Source organism: Plecotus auritus (genome assembly GCF_963455305.1).
Source record: "Plecotus auritus genome assembly, chromosome: 7".
NCBI classification, from domain to species: domain Eukaryota; kingdom Metazoa; phylum Chordata; class Mammalia; order Chiroptera; family Vespertilionidae; genus Plecotus; species Plecotus auritus.
The window spans coordinates 142,456,948-142,482,025 of record NC_137774.1 but is presented as its reverse complement, the minus strand read 5'-3'; the positions used below and the strand labels follow the sequence as shown (position 1 = coordinate 142,482,025).

The 25,078-nt window shown below is 41.8% G+C and overlaps 1 protein-coding gene across 3 annotated transcripts in view; it reads left to right on the top strand.

The window, feature by feature from the left end:
* The window catches only part of NLN (neurolysin), a 99,461-nt gene extending 77,758 nt beyond the window's left edge, over positions 1 to 21,703 (top strand). For all 3 annotated transcript variants that reach the window (XM_080681406.1, XM_080681405.1, XM_080681407.1), the window contains 4 exons: positions 8,588 to 8,774; positions 9,100 to 9,228; positions 10,413 to 10,549; positions 21,384 to 21,703. In XM_080681406.1, the coding sequence (XP_080537532.1) occupies positions 8,588 to 8,774; positions 9,100 to 9,228; positions 10,413 to 10,549; positions 21,384 to 21,518 (588 nt within the window). In that variant the 3' untranslated portion in view covers positions 21,519 to 21,703. The remainder of the gene's footprint in view (positions 1 to 8,587; positions 8,775 to 9,099; positions 9,229 to 10,412; positions 10,550 to 21,383) is intronic.
* Positions 21,704 to 25,078: the final 3,375 nt, after the last annotated feature.

The window sequence follows — 25,078 nt, the reverse complement described above, 5'->3', positions numbered from 1 at the left end:
TCTCCAGCACCGGGCTTCTCCCAGCATAGACACAGCTGATCCTTACAGCCAACTGGCCCGGAGGTCAATTCTTCCCAGTGATACCAACAACAATAAAGACTTAATTACAACAAGGCTGTACACACAGTCCACAAAGGGGTGCACCAAGAGTGTCCACCTCAGGTTAACTGGGGAAGCAGACCCACTGGGCCATATTGGAAACCTAGCACAAATATCTACCTTACCAACTCAGGGATCCAGTGAAAATGCGGGGTCAAAGAATCAGATCACAAACGAAAGAAATGGAGGAAAACAAACGACTGGATATAGAATTCAAAACCACCGTTATAAGACTTTTTAAGAATATCCTAGAAAAGGCCGATAAATATAACGAGACCCTCGAAGATATGAAAAAGGACCAACTAGAAATTAAACATACACTGACTGAAATAAAAAATATTATACAGAGACCCAGAAACAGAATAGAGGAACACAAGAATCAAGTCAAAGAATTGAAATACAAAGAAGCAAAAAACACTCAACCGAAAAAGCAAAAAGCAAAAAAAAAAATCCAAAAAGTTGAAGATAATGTAAGAAGACTCTGGGACAACTTCAAGCGTACCAACATCAGAATTATGGGGGTGCCAGAAGAAGAGAGAGAGCAAGATACTGAAAACCTATTTGAAGAAATAATGACCGAAAACTTCCCCCACCTGGTGAAAGAAATAGACTTACAAGTCCAGGAAGCCCACAGAACCCCAAACAAAAGGAATCCAAAGAGGACCACACCAAGACACATCATAATTAAAATGCCAAGAGCAAAAGACAAAGAGAGAATATTAAAAGCAGCAAGAGAAAAACAGTTAATTACCTACAAGGGAGCACCCATACGACTGTCAGCTGACTTCTCAACAGAAACTATGCAGGCCAGATGGGAGTGGCAAGAAATTTTCAATGTGATGAATAGCAAGAACCTACAACCAAGATTACTCTACCCAGCAAAGCTATCATTCAGAATTGAAGGGCAGATAAAGAGCTTCACAGATAAGAAAAAGCTGAAGGAGTTCATCACCACCAAACCAGTACTATATGAAATGCTGAAAGGTATTCTTAAAGAAGAGGAAGAAGAAAAAAGTAAAGAGAAAAAATTATGAACAACAAATACATATCTATCAACAAGCCAACCTAAAAATCAAGTGAATTAAAAACCTGAGGAGCAGAATAATCTGGTGAATATAATAGAATCAGGGGCATAGAAAGGGAGTGGGCTGATAATTCTCAGGGGGAAAGGGGTATGGGGGGGTTCATGAAGAGAATGGACAAAATCATACACCTATGGATGAGGACAGTGGGGGGGAGGTAAGGGCAGAAGGTGGGGTGGGAAAGGGGTGGAGGGGAGCTATGGAGGGAAAAAGGAGAAATAATTGTAATAATCTGAATAAAGATTTATTTAAAAAAAAAAAAAAAAAAGTTAACAGCGTTGTTCAGGTTCTATTACTATTATTCCAGTGATTTCTAGGTATACATAAAGTTGAAAGTATGACCTTTAACTCTCTTATTTATGGCAAAGCCTAGGAAACAGTAGCACTTAGCTTTTTCTAATGCCTTGTTTTATAAACATCTCCATCATCCCTGGGTTTAGAGGTAGATTAAACAGGTCAGGATATGGAATGACCACTAAGAATTCATAAGGGATCACCCAGACAGCCAAGGTCAGTTCTCCTGAGGCCTTTTCATTTTCCTAAACACAATACACGTACTGATTTCAACAAATGCCTTTTCTTTGAGTTGGGGTTTACTATCATGAAAATAACACTAGTTGTAACCACTAAAAGCAACTGGTCTCTTAATTAGAAAAATCCTATAGGACTTTGGTCTTTATTATTAATTTTTTAAGTATATATTTTTTAAAATATTTTTATTGATTTCAGAGAGGAATGGAGAGGGAGAGATAGAAACATCAATGATGAGAGAGAATCATTGATCAGCTGCCTCCTGCATGCCCCCTACTGGGGATTGAGTCCACAACCCAGTCATGTGCCCTTGACCGGAATCGAACATGGGACTCTTCAGTCTGCAGGCCAACGCTCTATCCACTGAACCAAACCAGCTAGGGCAGGACTTTGATCTTTAGATATAACAAAAGCTCACATAAGTTTTGGAGCTTTAGTTTATATAATTTTGCTCCAGCTCTCACTGTGTTGTATAAATTGAGAAGTTACTCTTTTTTTTTTAATTGATTGATTTGAGAGAGAGAGAGAGAGAGAAGCGTCAATTTGCTGTTCCACGTATTGATGCATTCATTGGTTGCTACTTGTATGTACCCTGACCTGAGATTAAACCTGCAACCTTGGTGTATCAGGATGATGCTCCAAGCAACTGAGCTACTCAGCCAGGGCAAGAAGTTACTATGTACAGCACCAAGTCATCTGTATATATAAAAGCTTGATATGCAAAGTATCCCCTCGGGAGTTCGACCAACCAGGAGTTCGATCGCTTACTGTGACATTCGCTGACCACCAGGGGGCAGCGTGTAATGAAAGGAGGCCCTGGCCAGCAGCTGGGGAAGGGAGGCGCCAGCTGGCAGCCACTAGGGACCCTACCTGTGCACAAATTTTGTGCACTAGGCCTCTAGTCTATTATAAAAACCTGTAATGGAGTATATTTTAGGCATCTTATTGTATTTTTATAAGGATAATAAAGAAAAATCTCATAGTTTTAGGCAACCTTTTTTTTCTCAAGTACCTCTAAACAAATAGGAATCTAAGTTTACATTGTTTTTCTAGGTTTTTATCATAAAAATATTTCCTGCAGCAGTAATGCCTTAAACTTTTAGAAGTGTCATCTGCAAAAATCATTTGTTACTTTGGTGATTTTGTGTTTATTTTATAATACTCTGCTTTATCTGGGAAGAATATTAGCGTCAGTAGTTACTATGGCTCATACATTAATATATTCAACACCTTCAAGTTGTTCATGTTGAAAACCATGTAAAGTACTTTTTAGGGTGCTTTGGAACGCACAGTTTACAACTGGGAATGGTATTTGCTAGCTCCTCCACAATGAGTAATAACTCAGCAGACTCGCTGTTTTGCATGTCCAGCCCCCATCAGGCTGCTGGATCCTAAGACTTGCCTGCCATTTCTGTGTGTACACAGACCATGTGGATGCCTTTCTCTTTAAGATTTAGTTGTTTGGGAGAAACCAAGATGGCGGCATAGGTAAACACCTAAACTGCTGCCTCACACAACAATATCAAAACTACAACTAAAAGACAAAAACGGACACCATCCAGAACCACAGGAAAGCTGTCTGAGTGGAAATTCTACAACTAGAAGGAAAGAGGAAAGCACATTGTGACTCAGAGGAGCTGCAAAAGGCTGAGGTACAGAGACACGTGCGCGTGGAGAGGACGGCCAGCTGAGTGCACGGGCGGCTGAGTGCGTGGCTGGCTTTCCAAAGCAGGAGGGAGACGGAAACTCCCGACTGCGCTGAACTCCAGTTTTGGGTGAGTTTCTGGGAACCAAGACTCATTCGGGAAGAAACTGGACTGTCAGGAAAAGAGAAAGCACACTGAGACTCAGGGGAGCTGCGAAAGGCAGAGGTCTGGAGGCACACGTGAACAGAGAGGACTGACTGCTGAATGCACAGGCGGCTTTCTAAAGCGGGAGGGAGACGGAAACTCCCGACTCCGGGCGAGTTTCTGGGAACTCATACTCATTCGGGGAGAAACTGGACTGCCTAGCAGTGGGCGAAACTTGAGGGTGGCTTTCTCTCAGAGGTGCTTGCAGCGATTACCAAGGGACACTGAGACCCAGGGGCCTCATAGGGCAGGGCTGACGGGAAGCCAAGGCTGTCTGCTCCGCCCTGAGACTCCACCCCATCAAAGCTGAGCACAGAAGCTTTTGCAATTTTGCAAGTCTTGTCTCATAAGGGTGTCTCCAGCACAGAAGTTCTCCCATTGTAGACACAGCTGATCCTCACAGCCAATTGGCCTGGAGGTCAATTCCTCCCAGTGATACCAACAACAGTCAAGACTTAACTACAACAAGACTGTGCACACAGTCCACAAATGGGTGCACCAAAAGTGTCCACCTCAGGTAACTGGGGGAGGCTGAGCCACTGGACCCTATAGGACAACTAGCACACAAAGCCACTCTACCAACTCAGGGAAGCAGCCAAAATGCGGAGACAAAGAAATAGATCACAAATGAAAGAAATGGAGGAAAGCAAATGACTGGATATAGAGTTCAAAAGCACGGTTATAAGGTTTTTCAAGAATTTCCTAGAAAAGGCTGATAAATTTAGCGAGACCCTCGAGGATATGAAAAAGGACCAACTAAAAATTAAACATACACTGACTGAAATAAAAAATATTATACAGAGACCTAACAGCAGACTAGAGGACCCCAAGAATCAAGTCGAAGATCTGAAATACAAAGAAGCAAAAAACACTCAACCAGAAAAGCACAAAGAAAAACGAATCCAAAAATTTGAAGATAGTGTAAGGAGCCTCTGGGACAACCTCAAGCGTACCAACATCCGAATTATGGGGGTGCCAGAAGAAGAGAGAGCGCAAGATACTGAAAACCTATTTGAAGAAATAATGACAGAAAACTTCCCCCACCTGGTGAAAGAAATAGACTTACAAGTCCAGAAAGCGCAGAGAACCCCAAACAAGAGGAATCCAAAGAGGACCACACCAAGACACATCATAATTAAAATGCCAAGAGCAAAAGACAAAGAGAGAATATTAAAAGCAGCAAGAGAAAAACAGTTAATTACCTACAAGGGAGCACCCATACGATTGTCAGCCGATTTCTCAACAGAAACTATGCAGGCCAGATGGGAGTGGCAAGAAATATTCAAAGTGATGAATAGCAAGAACCTACAACCAAGATTACTCTACCCAGCAAAGCTATCATTCAGAATTGAAGGTCAGATAAAGAGCTTCACAGATAAGAAAAAGCTAAAGGAGTTCATCACCACCAAATCAGTATTATATGAAATGCTGAAAGGTATTCTTTAAGAAGAGGAAGAAGAAGAAAAAGGTGAAGATAAAAATTATGAACAAATACATGTCTATCATCAAATGAATCTAAAAATCAAGTGAATAAAAAATCTGATGAACAGAATAAACTGGTGAATATAATAGAATCAGGGGCCTAGAAAGGGAGTGGACTGACAATTCTTGGGGGAATAGGGGGGTGGGGGTGTGGGAAGAGACTGGACAAAAATCATACACCTATGGATGAAGACAGTGGGGGGGGGGGCGGTAAGGGCAGAGGGTGGGGTGGGAACCGGGTGGAGGGGAGCTATGGGGGGGAAAAAGAGGAACAATTGTAATAATCTGAACAATAAAGATTTATTAAATTTAAAAAAAAAGAAAAAAATACCAAGAAAAAAAAAGATTTAGTTGTTTGCTAGAAATTGAGCTTTTGAATTTTGTCGGGTCTTTGTACTCCTCATTTGAAAAATATTTAAATGATATTGCCCAAAGGGCATACAGAGAAACAGGGTGACTGACTTTCGGGAAATTAGTAAGCAGCAGAGTTATTTTTAGCTTTTACTCTTTGCAAACATTTCCTTTTGTTCTTTAGAAGACATTGTTGATCTGTTCATTCATTTGCTGTGCTCTCTCCCCCACTGCAAGATGGCTTTAGATAGAATAAGCCTTCTCTTCTCCACTCTGCATGACATAACTGTGTTAATTCTTACTTTATTCAATTTTAACTCATGACTTATTCATTTGCTCATGTTTTTCTAGGCTCTGAAACACCATCACCACCACCAATACACACATGCATTTTGTTGTTATTTGAGGTTGATTTCCCCCCTCATCTGCAAATATTGACTGAAAAATATTCACACAAGCAGCATGTACAAAATTTATATTTTAATCAAAAAATTGTCTAGTGGTAGCTGATAGTGTGAGTTTACTTTTATTTGCTCTTAGTACTTATTTTAAAACTGTAATCTTTAGAAAATTATGCAGTTCTAATTACAGATTACCAGTCCAGAATAGATGGTAACAAAGGCTGGCATTTGCACATCAGCCTCATGTCTGGTCTTTGAAAAATTTTCCAGCACATAGAGGAAGTCAGATTTCTACGGAAGTGCACTGAAACCACACTTACTCTTCACATAAAGGCAAATTTGGTATGATTTTTCTACTTTAGATCCCTTTTAAGAACACTTAGTCATTTTGTAGTGTAAGCTAACATTATAGCTTAACCTTCTATTTTTCCCATTTTTTTCCTATAAGACGGGGAGGCATTAGAGCATTTGTGGTTAAAATTGCGGGTTCTGGAGTTAGACCACATGGTTTCAAATCCTAGTTCTACTGTTAATCGCGGTCTGCCTCAATTTCCTTATCTCAGACATGGCGATTACAGTATTTACTTCATACAATTGTTTTGGAATCTAAATCAGATACTACATGAAAAGGACCTAGCATAATGCCTGACATGTAAAGTCTCAATAGATGTTGACTATTATAATTACTGTATACGTTTGTTTTATCTCAGTGTGGGATCAGTTCTTTTGTTTTAGAAGATTATATATGAAAAAGAGGCAGAATACTCAGTTATCTGGAACCCTTTCTCTGCAAGCGTTTTTTATGGGGATGTCCTCTAGCACAGGTGGCCCATTCCAGCAACCCAGTGATTTTAGTCTCCTTTGGCCCTTCAGGATTTGCAGCTCTTCATATCTAGGATCAGCACAATTATAATGGGAAGTCAAGCAAAACATTTTTTGCATAAAGGGAGGAAGGCAGAATGTGAGTTGGCGTTGACATCTGTGCTTCTGCCCTGGGCCAAAAGCAGAATGGTTATTGCTGCTGATTCGGCATTCCATCTGCTCCCTTCTCCGGTAGTTAAGTCCCTCTTCCTTCCCCTTCCCTTTAGAGCCGCAGGGATGATGAAGTCGGGGAGTGAAGACTGGGAGTGAAGACTGGGATCTAAAGCTTGTGAAGAGGGAAGCAAGATAGAGTTGCAGGGAAAGACAACAGAAGGGTAACCCCCAGTGACCCCGCTGGGAAAATGCTGAAACCCCGCTGCCAGTGGCAATTTTACCCAAGTTCTTTGGAGGGTGTGAAGGTTAACAAACACCAGCCTGTTCTAGTCAAGTCCCAGCTCTCTGCGCAGGAGCTTTTCTGACATCGGATTCAACAATTTACTAAACTTTCCCTAAAAACAACAACAACAGCAGAAACCTTTATTTTTAACTCTTAGCCAGAGCTTCAGAAGTACTTTATTTTTACGAGGTGTCATTGTAAGAAACATCCCAACCTGGAGAGAATTTTTATGAGTTTATTTGAGCCAAACTGAAGACTTGCCAGAAAGCAAGGTTTCAAATGCTGCCTGCGAATGACAGTTCTGAAGTTCTTACGTTTGGAATTGAGGGAAGTAAGTCTCTATGATTAGATTACAGGTTAAAAATGGTGTGCTCTCTTGTTGGTGGTTTTCAGAGAGTTCTGAAAAAGAGGCATTTCAAAGGTGCATTGACCTAGATACACAAAAACAATGGACATGGCTTGCTTAAGGCAAAGAGAACCTTTTACTAGGGAAGTTATAGGCCTGGGTCATGACTACCCACCTTGACCTGCCCAGTCAGGAATCACTCTGTGAGGTTACATTCGGTCACTGATTTATTATAGCACCCCTTTTTCATTCACAGAGGGTGCTTTAACTTCTGAATACATTCTTTGTTTCTCCTTTCTTTAGCCGCATTTACCTCACCCCTCTTGCCAACTAATACATAGTCTAACTCCCACTGAAGTGACATCTCATTCTATTTTTTAAATTTGTTTTAAAAGTTTTGTATTGCCCAGCCAGTGTGGCTCAGTGGCTGAGCGTCCACCTATGAACCAGGAGGTCATGGTTCGATTCCCGGTCAGGGCACCTGCCGGGGTTTCGAGCTCAATCCCCGGGAAGGAGGGCGGGGGGTGCACGAGGCAGCTGATCAATGACTCTCTTTCATCATTGATGTTTCTGCCCCTCTCTCCCTCTCCCTTCCTCTCTGAAATCAATAAAAAGCAATAAAAATGCATGGCCAGGGCAATGGCTGGCTTCTCATTTTAAGGTAACATCTTCTACCTAATCTGAGAGGTACAACTCAGACTTTTTATAAACATCGTTTTCTTAGACACACTCATTTAAAGTTTAGAACATAAAACATCACACATACACAAAGGGTATCTGTCTGTAGTGTTGTAATTTAACTCTTTAATTGATTTTGATTAAAACCTGAGTATGTAAGTAGTAGAGAAAAATCAGTTTAGAAATCAGTAGAAAAATCCTGATTTTTTTTCCCCAGTTATGATTTCTGGATAATTGTTCCATGTTTGTTTATGATTCAAAAGAATAAAACATTATTTTAATATAGAGTATTAGGGGTTATTTTTTATGCTGCTTGGCTGCTGTGTTTTATTTTCATTTAATTTTAAGGTTTTCTAAGCCTTCATTTAAAGGGACAGTTGACTCTGATTCTGCCTTAAGTTTTAGAGAATTTTCTTTATATGTAATTCATCACCTATTTGTTTTTCACCCATTGTTGTTGGTTTTTTGTGTGTTTTTTTTAAAGAAAGACCTCTATGTTTACTTTCTAGACTGATTTTGCACGGTTTAGTGGAACAAATGTGGAAACTGACTTTGTAGAAGTGCCATCACAAATGCTTGAAAATTGGGTGTGGGACATTGATTCCCTCCGGAGACTGTCAAAGCATTATCAAGATGGGAGACCTATTATGGATGATCTGCTTGAAAATCTTGTTGCTTCTAGACTGGTCAACACAGGTATGACTTGTAATTTTAGAAAAGGAAAATAAATTAGAATTGCTTAATAGGGAATTGCTGGCGTCGTCTATAGAACTGTTTCCCCTTTAATAATGATAGTACCCCCAGAGCGCTAATGTGGGAAGACCACTTAATACGTTGCAATACTGAGCCCTGGGATTATGTCCAAGAAAAAGATACATCTACTTTTCAATCTTAAATGAGATGTTTTGCTTCCATTTTGTAATGAGTGCTACAGAAATCACTTTTGAAATCTATGATCTTGTGCTAGTAGAACACACAGTTCTCTTCTGCAAAACATGCCCAAACATTCTTATGTTATTAGGTCTTCTGACCCTACGCCAGATTGTTTTGAGCAAAGTTGATCAGTCTCTCCACACCAACACATCGCTGGATGCTGCAAGTGAATATGCCAAATGCTGCACAGAAATCTTGGGTGTGGCGGCTACTCCAGGTACGTAAGTTCTATTACGACTTGAGTTCATGTTTCCTGTGTAGCACAGGATATGCCCCTCACACTGCCAGGGAAGGGGGTTTGTCAGGCAGAACACCTCACGTACTTGGTTTCTGATTTCTGTAATCAGGCCAGGACTTTCGGACTTCCGTATTAGAGTTGTCCTGTCCAGATGTGCTTGAAGGAAAGGTGGCTCCAGCTTTTGCAGCAGTTTAGTGTAATCAGGCATGAGCAATTGGCCTCCATCCCAGAGCACAGAAAGCCATTCACATTTGGAAGCACCCACCCGGCTCCTCCCTCCCTGTGTGCACCAGGCCTTCCCAATGATTTCAGTACTGGGGGGGTGCGGGGCGGTGGAGGGGGGCAGTTTTACAGAGAAGCACACTTCTGAGATCAGCTTGACTTAGCATCTCTGACCTAATACCTAGATGATTCATGTGGGTAAGCAGATAGCTGCACACACATGTGTGTTTACATTTATATTATGTACATTTAAAGCCAACATGTAATTCTACTTATATGCAGTTGTTGGTAAGGAGTCTTTTTTCCACCAATTAGTTGTTATTTCAATGAATCAGTCATAGTTACAGAGATGATAAAGTTCAGAATAGTCAGTAGAGTCTAAGCTCCTCACTTCCTTTTGTGACCTGTTTATAGTTGACCCTACATCAACTTTGTGCCTGAGGCCACTTTGACAAAATCCTTTTGAATGTATCCCTAGAGGTAAATGGAATTGTTAAAAACTTTTTTAGCTTTTCAAGTAAAGAGTTCGTTTTCCATAATTATGAACCTAATAAGTGCCGTTCTGACACATTTTAAATATAAAGATGTGACAAAGAATAGGCTTAATATTAGAGTATTTGTAAAACAGGTGTGTGTCTAAGGGAGCAGAAAGGACTGAGGGATTCTGAAACACGGAGCTATCTGATGGGTGTGGACAAAGCCTCTGAAACTATTGTTAAGCATTCCAGAGCTTAGGGCCAAAACCAGCTCCGAGGTTGAGCCATCCCTGGAGGGAAGTTTGTAAACATCTTGAGCAAGGGCACAAGGAAACTCAGGTTGTATTGAAGGTGAAATCCTATCTCTCCTCCCACAGCGGGACTCCCTAGGGAAACCTTAGCTAGTTGATAACCTGGTAATTAACATTTACCATCACATTGATTGAAATGTATCTTTCCTTAAAGGCACAAACATGCCAGCTACTTTTGGACATTTAGCAGGGGGATATGATGGCCAATATTATGGATATCTTTGGAGTGAAGTATTTTCCATGGATATGTTTTACAGCTGTTTTAAGAAAGAAGGAATAATGAACCCAGAGGTATAGTATTTTTTTCTCCTTTTGTTAATTTTAGTTGCTTTCTCCCCTTTAACTCCTAGTGTAAAATATGTATTACACCTAGATTTTAGAGTAAGAGATTTGGTAACAGCTTTTAACTTAAAGTCTTGCATCTTCTTAAATCATCACACTTCAAGTTGCAGCACACAAGTGATTAACTCTAATTCTATATGTTTTTTAAAAAGCCAACTGCATTTTCTTGCGTATTAACATTCCAATATATTGCATAATTAAAATTGAAAGCTTTGTTTGTGCACTTGCACATTTATAGCTGCTAGTTTTGACATGTGCCACACAGTGCTTTAGCTTTACGGGTGATTGAGAAAGAAAACCAAACTCCTTCCTATATAAATGGTCTGTTTATGTTTTGGTATTCTCTACGCACTTTCCTTATAGATTTTCTGTGGGAGACACCCTTTTTCTGTGACTGGCATACCCCACCTACTGCATAGTTTGTAACCTGAATGCCTTTAAGTAATTTAAGCTGCTTCATTAACCTGAGCCGTTCCTTTCCGTGTACAACGAATTGACTGCCAGGTGGCTGCCAGCCAAACCTTCCTGAGTTACAGTCCCCCAGTCTCCAGTCTTGCAGAAGAGTCAGCTGTCAGATTTTTTCTAGGGCTGATGCATTTTCCACTCTGTTTTTTTCATTCTGTGTGATCCAGAAATTAGAAGAACAAATTATCAAAATCAGACTCTCTGTGCCTATTTCAACTAGCTGATTTGTTCCTCGAAATTTATGTTTCTGGGTTCCATAGTGCCTTACATGTACGCACTGAAATACATTGATGTAATTTAGATTACTATTCCTCCCGTCCCTCCCCTCCCCCCCCCCCCCCCCCCCCGCCACCACCACCACCAAAAATAATGATAAAACCCACCTCCTGGGTATCTACATTCTATACACTAGCCTTTCCAATCACTCTGTCTTCCACCCTCCCCTACACAAGCTGTGAGGTCCCTTTAATTCTCCTTCATTCCTGGGCCAACTCATTTACAATGGCAGTGGTCAACCATGGACTGCTGTTCTCATAAATATCCTGACTTCAGCATGACCTTCAGCAAGTGCCCAGCCCTGGATTCCTCCACCGTGTCATTTAGAGATGGTGCCCTTGAGGTTCAGAGTGTTCTGGGGAAGATCGTATGACTCCATTAACATGCCCATCTACAAAGTCATGCTGTCCAACTGAACTGGACACCAGTGTCACTCTGCAGTCCTGCTCCACTCCCTTGTTGAGTTATCCTGTCTCCCGAAGTGATTCCTCTAATACTAAGCCTTCCTAGTTTGCCATCTTGGAAAAAATCTGGGGTTATTGCTGTTAGCTCTGATAAACTCAGGTGTTCTTTCTTGCACAGTCTAATTTCTTAGTGTAAGAAACAGTCTTTGCAAACCTATTTCGGGTCTTTTGCCTCCACCCACTGAATTGGAAAGTTATCCTCTTTCCAAAGTTACCAAGGATGACCCAATCGGCAACCTTTAAAGGCCCTTGTCTGTCTTTTTGATTTTTGTAACTTCTTTCTTCTTGTTATTCCTCTCTTTGTTCATAGCCCTGAGGTTAGCAAGTTCCTTCCTTCCCAGAACCTCCTGAGTTCCTGTAAGTCTTCCCCCTTCACAAATATATTCATTCTATTTCTTCCACCTAAAAGGTATGCCTTATTTGCCTGCTTCTCAAAAACCATTCTTAAAGGCCCTACTCAAATGGTCACTCACTTATGAAATCTTCTAGATCATCCAAATGAAAGTGGTCTTTCCATCCTCTGAACAGAAGAGTAGACTTGGGCATGAGGGAATAATTTCAATAAGCTTTTTCTTGTGTCTGTAATGTTTAATGTAACTATTATACAAAGTGAAAAAGTTTGGATTATAAAAATATTTTATACCAAAGGATGCAAATTTTTATTTTAAAATTTATATTTAGGGGGAAAGTACTAGAAAATGTTGTCAATTCTTATCTCTAGGTGATAAATTTATGAGTGATTATTAAATACTTTTCTATACTTTTATGGAGCTTTTTCTTTTTTAAAAACTATATTTTTATTGACTTCAGAGAGGAAAGAAGAGGGAAAGAGAGATCGAAACATCAGTGATGAGAGAGAATCATTGATTGGGCTGCCTCCTGCATGCCCCACACTGGGAATTGAGCCCGAATGTGCCCTGACCCAGGAATCAAACCATGACCTCCTGGTTCATAGGTCCATACTCAACCACTGAGCCACACCAGCTGGGCTGAAGCTTTCTCTTATTTTTCCATAGAACATGGATTATTGTAGAAACCAGAGGACTATGTTTAAAGAGACATAGGTGTAAATATATAAAGGCACAATTATGACCTCTTACTGGCTCTTTGTTGGTGAGGTTTCCTGACATAAGTGCTACTGTACCTCTTTCCATTAAGTGTCCTCATTCATCTCCTCTGTTCTGCCTCTCACATGAGTACATCCCAGTCCCCTCCACTGTTACCCAGTCTCCTCCACCTGTCAAGGCAACAGCCAGAGTACAACGTACTGATCCCAGTGGATCCCAGGGAACTTGCAAGTCCAGCAGAAGCAATCCTGCCCTTATGTTTCCAAACTTCCTCCAGTTCTCAAGCTTCACAGCTTGGCAGGCAGCCAGACTACTCTTAATTTAAATAAAAGGGCTGGATTGAATGTGGAGAAAGCAAGATTCCCAGCAACTTGGACTTGTTTCCTTGTGATGTTAAAAACAAATTTTAGTTTTACTAAAATTTTGGTTCCAACAGTGCTATTATTCCTCGTCTTATGCTGTGAACCTGGATTTAATCCCTTCTTTTTTCTTTCCTAGTAAATGTGACTCCAGTGTCCAATAAGAATCCCTTTACACCCATCCTCACACTCTTTTATGGGACAGCTTTTTAAATAGCCATTTTATTCCCTCCTATAGTGTACTGTTTGTTCGGGTAGGGTTTGTTTTTTGTTTGTATATTTTTTATAAATGTTTGCTCTAACATAACCCCTGATTTACAAAATTCAAATATCCACCACTGATTAATAGGGTTCTACAAAAAACTGAAGTCATAATTATCACAACTATGTTGTGATGAAGATACAGAATTTTTATGGGAATCAGAGTAATCACAGTATATCATGCAGACTTCATTTGCCCAAGGCCCTCGCCCTCCCCCGCATGTATTTTGATTTTGAGGAGATAGCAGGTTGGCCTTTCAAGCAGTCAGTAATGCTTGGTCCCCAAGCTTATCATGATTTGTTGACCTGATTGGTCATGGTCATTGGTATCAACAAAAGAACGCCTCTGGGTCTTCTCTCGGTAACCTCTTGCCATCCTGCAAAGCCCAGAGTTGGCTCTGAGAACCATTGCAGTTCTTAGCAAGCAGAACTGTAGAAAGTGTACCACTCACTGGGAAACCAGCAATAGGAAGGATCCAGTATACACCTGGAGTCTCCTGAATACCAGATGGTAGCAATGGAATATTTTATGGTACAGTCGTCTCCATTCTATTTTGTGGGCTTCTATCAAAGTGTCAGAACTGGCCACTTATCTATAATAGACTCTCTCTGTTTCCTATCTCGGTGTGTTTTTTCTCTAGTTTTTTATATTTTTCATAGTAAATAGAATATCTTAACTGTTTAAATAGTTTGTTAAATGTTATCTAAAGTTTTTGTTTCTAGTGGAAAATGGAAAAGTCTCATTATCAGACGTATCTTTTACTTCTCCAACTGGTCTCTTAAATAACCGGAAGTGCTTGAGATGAACACTTTTCCAGTCAGCTCTAAGAGCTCTTGAAGGATATCTGTAAGGTCACCAAATGTAGTTTCAAAATCCAGCAGCTAATCATAGGGTTGAAAATACGGGAGCTTTTAACTAGGGCCATTTCTTTTTATAAGGCAATTTCATCGTGGGAAATTTTCCCAAGAAGTCATAGATTGTGGATTCAAAGGCAATTATATTGTTAAACTAGAATTATCTTTCTCCTCTTTTGCATTCAGAGAAATTGCTAAGCTTTTTTTTTTTTTTCCCAATGAAGAAGAAATGGCAATCAAGTATCGCTGCAGAAAGGAATACCAAGAAAATCAAGATAAAGTGTAGCTCTTACATTTAATGCGTAATGCCCTAAAGAAGCAGCTAGATCTTACATCCAGTAATAGACCAGACACAAAAACATGAAGAATCTTGGTTAAACATGAAAAACAACGACCTGGCAGAGAATGTGTGCTGTAAAGCTAAATATTCCAGTGCTTTCCAAATAGAATCCTAAGCCAAATTCCTGCTATAATGTGTTGCGAAGGGAGAATAGAAAATTTCCTCTCCCGACAGGACTCACCAGTGGATTAACCTCTGCTTTAGCTCTCCTAATCTACCACCCAAAAACTGATTCTTCTTACACTTCAGCCTTTTCTGAGTTCCATTTTGCCTGATTTAAAGGACAAAGGAAGGAAATAGGATTGATTTCCAACCTGCTTCTTGAATATTTACAAGGCCAGACCTTGTAAGTCTTGAATCCCAAACAGCTAGAAGCAGTTTTTCTTCTTTGTGTTCTTACAGCCCTCCTTTGTGTTTCTCTTAGAGTCCTAATAATTTGCCTTGTTAATTCCCCATTTCTTTATCTTACCTTGTAACAGGAACTGTTCTATTCAGCTGTGTTTTTGTCCTCTGCTTCAAACCTGTTACATTTAATTAGTACTGTTAGGAATGGGTACCTCTTGGGATCTAACCCGTAGTTCTTAGTCTATCTGCTTCCATCCCTCTATCCCCCTGACACATACTACTGCCCAGGGGACCTTTTTTCTCCTGATCTCCTCTCTCCCCTTAAATAAAGATCTATCCTTCTAGCCTCACAAATTGGAACTTTGCTTCAGGTTTCCAGAAGGCCACTTCTAGTCAAGGGAAGATTCCTGCCACTGTTCTTGTTTTTATCCCCCTGACTACCAGCACCAATCTTTCACTCTCTCTCCTTCTTTGTTGTTGTCAAAGGTATCCTTTTTCCACCCACAATCTCCCCACCCTCATAGAAAACAAAGGGTGTACTGTTGGGAAGGAGCTTGCAAGCAGGCTGTAGAAGGAAGATTTCAAAGTCCACTTTCAAAGCAGGCCCGTGAGCCTGTTAGGTGCCGGCTCATCATTCCCTGTCCTTGGGTGGATGGCTCTCTGCCCAATGCCTGTTACTCAGTGTAGGAAGGAGCCGACTTTGGCTGCACTCCCCAGAGTCCATCATCATGAGAAGAAGGAAGAGAGGGAGGTAAGTTTGGAAGGCAGTGAGAGCTTGTATGTGTTGCTTCAGAGTTGCCAGAGGTAGCAGGAGACCCAATCTGTTTCCCATTTATATAGTACTGGCGGCCCGGTGCATGAAAATTCATGCACTGGAAGGGTGTGGTCCCTCAGCCCAGCCTGCCCCCTCTCACAGTCCCGGAGCCCTCAGGGGCAGGAGGCGACGCCCCCTTCACACCTCTGCTGCTGGCAGTGCAAGCCTCAGCCGGCCCTGGTTACCTGAGCCTCAGGCAGCCCTGGGCGGCTGAGCAGCCGCCATCCGAGGCTTGCCTGCACCTCGGGCGTTGGCTGGGCAGCCACCATCCGAGGCTTGCCTGCCCCTTGGGCCAGCCCTGGGTGGCTGCAGGGCTGAGGGGACGGGGGGACTCCTGAGGGAAGGCCCGGCCGTGCCACATGCCTGCCTCCCCAGGGGGGCTGAGGGGACTGGGCGCCGCCAACTTGTGGCTGTGGGCACTGCCATCTTTGAGAGCGTGGCAGTCAATTAGCATATTCCTTCCTTATTGGCTGTGGGCGCTGCCATCTTTGTGAGGGTGTGACAGTCAATTAGCATATTTCCTCTTTATTAGATAGGATTCTCATTACTCATAGATTGTGGACATCCTTCATTCAGGTGGTTATGAATGCTCTTAAAATATCACCTCAAATAGAAGGTTCATATTCTTAGATAAAATGAGTGCCTTGTCTCTCCTACTTAATATTCTTACTGAATTATATATTACTAGTGGCCCAGTGCACGAAATTCGTGCACGGGGGTATGTCCCTCAGCCCGGCCTGCACCTTCTCCGATCTGGGACCCTTTGGGGATTGGGCCTAAACCAGTCAGATATCCCTCTTGCAATCCGGGACCGCTGGCTCCTAACCACTCACCTGCCTGCTGGCCTGCTCGTCCCCAACTGCCCCCCACCTCCGCCAGCCTTCTCACCCCTAACTGCCCCCCCTGCCGGCCTGATCACCCCCAACTGTCCCCCACTGCCGGCCTGCTCACCCCCAACTGCACCCCCACCGGCCTGCTTACCCCCAACTGCCCTCCCCCCCGCCGGCTTGATCACCCCTGACTGCCCTCCCCTCCTGGCCTGATTGCCCCTAACCGCCTCTGCCTCGGCCCCGCCACCATGGCTTTGTCCGGAAGGACATCTGGAAGATCTCCTGGAAGGTCTCCCGGTCTATTTAGCATATTACCCTTTTATTAGTATAGATAGAGGCCTGGTACATAGGTGGGAGCCTGCTGGTCTGCCCTGAAGGGGGTCCTGGACCAGGGTGGGGGTCCTCATGGAGGGGCCTGGGGCAGTTTGCAGGCCGGCCACGCCCCCATTGGGGTAAGAGTCCCCACTGGGGGCGGTGCCGGCCTGGGCAAGGAGCTGGGGGCCGTTTTCAGGCTGGCCACACCCCCCTCAGGGTGGGGGTCCCCATTAGGGGGTGTGGCCAGCCTGGGCAAGGAGCTGATGGCCATTTGCAGGCTGGCCACGCCCCCATCGGGGTAAGGGTCCCCGCTGGGGGATGGGGCCAGCCTGGGCAAGGGGCTGATGGCCATTTGCAGCTAAGCCCCCAGCTTTGTCCGGAAGGACGTCCGGAAGGTCTCCCGGTCTAATATAGCATATTACTGTTTTATTAGTATAGATAGTTCTTACTAATAGTGGAGATGAAGTATGTTGTGCTTTTTTTTTTTTTTTTTTTTTCATGTGTAGTAGGACACAACTAATTTTAAGGAAATACCAAACCAGGACTGCATTTGTTTCCCTGAAATTTACATGAGAAACTGAACTTAGGGCAGTGTCAGAGCGAAGGAAATGGAAAGGAAGGGATAGATGACAACAGGTTTATTGAATACTATATGCCAGGTATTAAAGCAGGGAGTAGGCAATGTACTGAAATCATCTCCTCTGATTCCCCATAAACGGTGTGAGGTAGGCATCTCCCATTCGACAGGTAAGGAAACCAAGGCCCGAGGTCACATAGCTGAGGATGAAGCCAAGAGTCAAACCTGGGCCTGACTCCAAAACTCCTGATCTGGCTTTAGAAAGCACCCCTGTCCAAGAGGACTTGCCAGAGATACCCTTCCAGGATGAAAAACCAGAGAGGTGACTGATGGTGATTCCCCTTCATGGAATAGGTTATAGGCGCTCTTACTATATGCAGATCCTCCCAAACGATTATTTTTAGCATGAAATATGTTAGTGATTGTCTTAGAGCTTCTCTTCCTGCTTTCCTCGCAGTTGAAGTTTGCAGAGACTTCTTCCACCTGTGGCATGTGTCTCCCAGACCATGTTCTCTCACCCAGAGGGCCCGGTACCTTCCAAAAATGCAAAATTCACTCATCTCTTTCTTTCTTCCTTCTCTCTCTCTCTCTCTCTCTCTCTCTCTCTCTCTCTCTCTCTCCTCTCCTCTCCTCTCCTCCCTCCCTCCCTCCCTCCCTCCCTCCCTCCCTCCCTCCCTCCCTTCCTTCCTTCCTTCCTTCCTTCCTTCGGTAAGATCCTGTTACCAAGACAACTCTTAAACTCTCCTCCAAACTTCATTGCTAAGGAAATGAAACTATTAAAAGGCCATTGCTCTGTAATTCAGGAAATTGAATCAACTTGTTTGGAGCCCTGAGCAGGGAGGACTAGAGCTGCACTGAGCCCATATTGTGAGACTAAACAGTGCCCTGCTCTCAATGACTTGACCATGCAGAGGAGGCATGAGCTGCTCTTCACAGCACCATGCAGCTCGCTCAGAGCTTTTTTTTCACCATCTAAACTACAGTTCTCCGCGCACAATGAGAATACTTTGTAAGATATCAACAGTTGGGGTAATTTCTTTTTTACTTTATTTAGATTTTCACAAAAGTCCCTATATTTATACAGTGAAATATATCTCTTTAATAAATAAAAGATTCTTAGATCATGAGCATTAAAAATTTCTGCAGGTAAATATTAAAATTATTGAGGTTGGATAATAGTCACATGACAGTTCATGATACTGTTTTCTCTGCTGTTAGTATATATTTTAAAATTTTCTGTAATAAAAGGATTAAAATACTTTTATTAGACTGCAGATAAATCTAACTCATATTTTCTAACTTCTTCCGATACTGCTAATCCAGAGAATATAGTCTTTCCTTGCCTCTCTTCCCCTCCCAAACTTAAAACTAGTCAAATTTAGATACATCAGGCAATGGGTGAAAGGGAGGGGGGGAGGTAAAGTATGGTTAGGCTCCAGAGCTCTGATCTGCTACTTCTTGAAATAATAAATTCTAGGACAATCACTCACATTTTAGGTTCTAGATTGATAGCCACATGGGCTATTGAGCACTTGAAATGTGGCTAGTGCCGCTGAAGAATTGAATTGAAATGTGCTGCAAATGTAAAAAACACACTATATTTTGAGGACTTAAGACAGAAACATCTCAGTAATTTTTTATATTGATACTAGAGGCCTGGTGCATGAAATTCATGCATGGGTAGGGTCGCGAGGCCTGGCCAGCTGCCGGCCGGGGCCTCCCTTCCCCAGCTGCCGGCTGGAGCCTTCCTTCATTCCGTGCCGCCCCCTGGTGGTCAGCACACATCATAGCAAGCAATCAAACTCCTGGTCTCCCGGTCAAACTCCGGAGGGGACACTTTGCATATTGGCCTTTTGTATATATAGATATGTGGAAATAATATTGTAGATATACTGGTTTAAATAAAATATTTTGCTAAAATTAATTTCACCTATATTTTTAACTTTTTAAAATGTGATCATTGGCCTGTATAGTTCAGTGGCTGAGCATCAAACCATGCAACAAGAGGTTGATGATTCGATTCCTGGTCAGGGCACATGTCAGGGGTTGCAACTCGATCTCCAGTAGGAGTTGTGCAGGAGGCAGCTGATCTGTGTTTTTATCTCTTCCTTCTCCCTCTCCCTTCCTCTTTCTCTAAAAAATGTAAAAGATGTCATTATTAGAAAATTTAAAGGCATATATGTGCCTCACATTGTATTTCCATTAGATAGGATTGCCCTTGAGTTTATGAGAAGATAACTTTATGTGACTGATTATTTATTCCTGATTAGGGCCCAAGACTGTAAAGTTAGATGTTAGCCTGTAAATGATTAAAAAGCTGATGGTTTTTGTTTATAATCAAAAGATAACCCCAAAAGTTTTCATTTTATGGCCCTCTAGGATATTAAATAGTTTTGTATCTAGTTGGTAGATTTCATTTATCCAGATTTTATTTTCTTTAATGGTTTGAGTAGACTTATCTCATGGTTGTACCAAGCAGAATCATTGTTATAAGTCAAAAGTTAGATTAATTTTGTCTTTGGAAATTGATTTAGCTATTCTTTTCTAATTTATTTATTTATTATTATTGTCTAACTATTCTTGTATTCAAAAAGACTCTTGGTCCTATTGATCAAATGATATAATGGATATAAATTTAAAAGTGTTTACTCTGTGAACTATTGTTTAATGTGTCTATTTAGAATTATGCTTCATTGAATTGTCTTGCCTTGCTTCCCTAAAAGGACAGTTAGGAGGAAGTGAAAATATTGAATAACATAGATATTGAGTTACAGTTCTTTTCTTTCACTTGATCTGCTCATGTGTTTATGTACATAAAGACATAGGAAATGTAATATTTTATGGATTTTTTTAAAAAAACTTAATTGATTTGAGAGAGAGAAATATCAGTTTGTTCTTCTACTTATTTATGCATTCATTGGTTGATTCTTGTATTTGCTCTGACTGGGGCTCAAACCCACAAACATGGTATATCAGGATGACTCTTGAATGAACTGGGCTACACGGCCAGGGCGGAAACGTGATATATTTTAAAATTGCAGATCTGGTTCCCAAAAACACCTTTACAAAGGTCCTCATTCCCAGTGCTGGGCCCACAGAAATGTCTTACCCTGCACCGTGGGACATGAGCTATTCCTACCCCCTCCTTGTCCACAAGGAATAGGGGTTATTTATGAGCCTCTCCTAAAAACAGAGCAGAAGCCAGTTGGCAGGAGCTGTGTCACCATTTCCAGGTACACAGAACCTCTGCTTGTGGCCTTCTTGAATACTTGGCTTTGCTAACCCTTTTGAAATCGCATTTGAGGGACGGTAATAAATAGGAACCTGTTATACATTCCATCTGGCAGTTTTTAAAATGTTTTATTTAATGATTTTTAAAGAGACAGAGAAAGACAAAGAGAGAGATGTGAATTTATTGTTCCAGTTATTCACGCATTCATTGACTGCTTTCTTTTGTGTGCCCTGACCAGTGATCAAACCCACAACCTTGGTGCATCAGGACAATGCTCTAACCAACTGAGCCACCTGGCCAGGGCCCACCTAACTACTTTTTGTTTGTCTGCCTGTTCACATTGTCAGTTTACTGCTGAGAATCAAAGGAGACAGGACAGTAATAAAGGGAAGTGTAGAAGACCAGAGGTCTGCGCTCCAGATCTCTTAGCTACCAAAATAAACAAAACAGCAGAGCTGCCGCCCAGAAGGAGAAGAGCTAAAAGTCCCCTTTTTTTTCCTCCTACCCTTTTCTCTTTTGTATCTAGAGGTTTGGGAAATTACTACGACCGTGAATTGTTAGGCATGATGTTTTATTTTATTAGGTTGGAATGAAATACAGAAACCTAATCCTGAAACCCGGGGGATCTCTGGACGGCATGGACATGCTCCAGAATTTCTTGAAACGTGAGCCAAACCAAAAAGCGTTCCTAATGAGCAGAGGCCTGCACGCTCCGTAAACTGGGCCCTCTGGTAGCAGTCCATGTCTGGAGGACAAGTTGACATCGCCTTGTGTGCTACTGGCCTGGAAACTGAAGGGAGTTTTGCAAATGAAAATGTGGATTTCTATTGACTGCCTATTGTTTCTTGATTTGAAGAATTATACAGATGTAAATGGAATTATAAATACGGTGACCTACAAAAAGACCCATTCAAAAATAATTGTACTATAAAATTTCATAAAAATAGATTTGATTTCTTTTTTTATAAAAGTTTCATATGAATGTAATTTGATTTTTTTACTCTTGTAATCTAAATAATGTAAGAGGGCTCAGAATTCTTAAATTGAATCACATGCATTATATAATTTGATCCTACTTATATCTTGCAGTTCTTTACTTGGGATTTCTGGACGTAAGTGAATCACCACATTCCTCCTGTGAACATTTCCTTGGAGCCCCGCATCCACTTTGACTCTTTGTCTCACAGTCAAGTGTGACCTCTTTGCCTGCATACCTCAGGGCCAGGGGAACATGCCTCAGTAATGCATTTATCTTTGTTTTTCAGGCCTCCTGATTCCAACTTCCTGCCACACTTAAATGATGTTCCTCCATTTGGGTTTGTCTTTTCTGTCCAAAGTCCAGTCAGAGAATACCAAAGAGTTATGAACTCTAGCCTCGGGCCTGTAGATTGCAAATTTTTGTACCTTGTTTAGAGGATTTGGGGATCTTGTATGAGAGTTCATTTTCACTTCGGGGTACAAGATTGGCAGTATTTTGGCACCGTAGCCAGTGAAAACACTGCAGCAAGGAAACATTTCCCTTGTCACGTTTCTAATAAGTGGTGGGGACTCTGCCTCATTTACTGCCCACCTCACCCAAAGTGGCTGGTCCACCTGCCCCAAGGGGCTCGTTAGAGATGGGAGCTGACGCAGAAGAGGTCAGGAACCGCAGAAGGAGAGAGGCTTCTGGACAGAGCGTCCTCGCACAGCTCTCCCAGGTGGCAGGTGTGTGCTTACACTCAGCCACCTACTGAGGGAGGGGCCTCTTCAGGAATCCGTTTTGTCTGGTGATTTTTTTTTTCAGAGACCCTTGGGATCTCTTTAAACTAAATGGGGGCCTAAATTCCAGTTCTGTAGCAGACCAGTAAGCTCTCAGAGCTTGTTTTTCCTCTAGGAGTCTACTCCATAAGAAAAACACAACAGGGTAATAAAACTCTCTAAAGGAAAAAAGCAAACTGTGAATGTACTCTACCTAAATCTTCCAGGTGCTCCCACTGTGTGCCTGAGGCATGACCTCGCTGGCCAGCCACAAAATTAGAACCTTTTTATTGTCTAGTCAAAATGGACTTTGTGCTAAGTAAAAATACATATATATTATGCTGCATAATAAAATTATAGACAGCAGGAAAAGTCGACAGCTTTAGAGACAGAAGAAAAATCCGAGGTTATTACTGCCAAGCAAATACCTTAAACATCCACATGAAACCCTGCCCTCCCTTTGGAGACAATTGCCTGGCCCTTTTCACTCCCACACTCAGACAATGTCACCACCTCTCGTCCCCAAAGCTGTTTTTTATGTTCTTAGCAACCTGTGGTACTTTTCTATATTTTTCCCCCCAGACTGTTCTGTTTTCCAGTTTCAGACAAAAACTCTCTTCAGCTTTTTCTATTGACCAGTGTGTCTCCCTAACAATAACTTTTAAATCTCAACGTACTTCACGTGGAAAAACTAATACTTGGTGTGAAAAAAAGCTGCACACAATAAAGTTGCATTTATTATCCACAAGAATGAGCTCACATTTCTTTCATACATTCATGTGAAAACGGAAGTGCATAGAAGAAATAAAGCTACGGTGTTCTTTTCACTTAAGGTACACATCTATTACTTAAAATCTGCCAAAGAACAGCAACAAAAGCACACACATATATATTCTCTGGCATAATTTAAAACTAGGGACTTAATTGTTAAAGCTTTTTTGAATGCGACTATCCATCTGCTAGTTCTTTTTTTTCCAGATCTGAGCATAAAGTGTCGACAAGGCACTCAGAATGGTGGGTAACTATAAAAATTGTACTGGCACAACCTACACTTAAGGTTTGTGGACTGAGTCACACATAAAGTCTCTCTTGCCCTAGCCACTTTGGCTCAGTGGATAGAGTGTCGGCCCAGAGTGTGGACTGAAGGGTCCTAGGTCAAGGGCACATACCTCTGTTGCAGGCTCAATCCCCGGCCTTGGTCGGGGCGCGTGTGGGAGGCAACCAATAAATGTGACTCTCTCTCAACAACATTTCTGTCTCTCCCCATCCCTTTCTCTCTAAAAATCAATGGAAAAATATCCTCGGCCGAGGGTTAACAACAACAACAAAAAGACACTTGAACCCTGGCCGGTGTGGCTCAGTTAAGCATCTTCCCATGCACCGAGAGGTCACAGATTCAATTCCAGGTCAGAGCACATGCCCAAGTCGCGGACTCCATTCCCAATTAGGGGGCGTGCTGGAGGCAGTCCATCGATGTTTCTCTCATCAATGTTTCCCCCTTACTCTCTAAAATCAATAAAAACATATATTTTAAAAATAGACACTTGAGCCCTAGCTGGTTTGGCTCAGTGGATAGAGTGTTGGCCTGCGGACTGAAGGGTCCCAGGTTCGATTCCAACCAAGGGCACATGCCCAGGTTCCAGGCTCGATCCCCCCAGTAGGGGGCGTGCGGGAGACAGCCAATCAATGATTCTCTCATTGATGTTTCTATCCCTTTCCCTTCCTTTCTAAAATCAATAAAAAAATTTAAAAAGAAGATAAAAAAATTACTAAAAAAAAGAAATTAATTTTAAAAAATAAACACTTGATGTCTCTGTTGACATCTTTGTGGCTAAGATGAGGATATGCCTGGATAATCATTAGCCAGGTAAATTCCTAGCTATTGAAACCACTTAAGAGAGTTGAATAATGATTCACATTTAAAGTTTTGGGAAATTGCTAGTCCTTTTGGGGGAAGACACAAGAAATTCCATAGACAGTATTATTAAATTTACAGATAACAGAGCAGGAATGGTTAAATATAATGACAATATTAAGATTTAAATTATTTTAGTGCTGAGACCAATTTGAGATGAAGTTGGACACATTCTATTGCCAAAGTAAAAGGAGGGGAAACCTGACTTGATAGTGGCACTCAGAAAAAGACCTGGCAGTTTTATTTGACCAAATTCCTATATAAGCCCGCAATACAGCACATGTGGGCAGGTACAGGAGGAGAGAATGAAAACCTCTAAGAGTGTATGATGGAAGGGTGTACCTAGATCTAAAGAATAAGCCCTCTGGACTCTGATGAGGTAAGATCAATCACAGCTAGAATATTATGTTCTGTTCTAGGTGTCAGGTTTTAAGCAGACTGTGGCCAAGTATTACAGTGCTTGGGAGAGTAAGAACAGGAGGGTGATGACCTTGAACTTCTCAAGAGAAATACATGAAAGAATTAGGGAAGTCCATTCAGCTGGAGATGAATTCAGAAGTGTTTTCAAATCCTTGAATGGTATGGGAGAAAGAATAGGATGATTCTGCATTGCTGCAGAAGCCAAA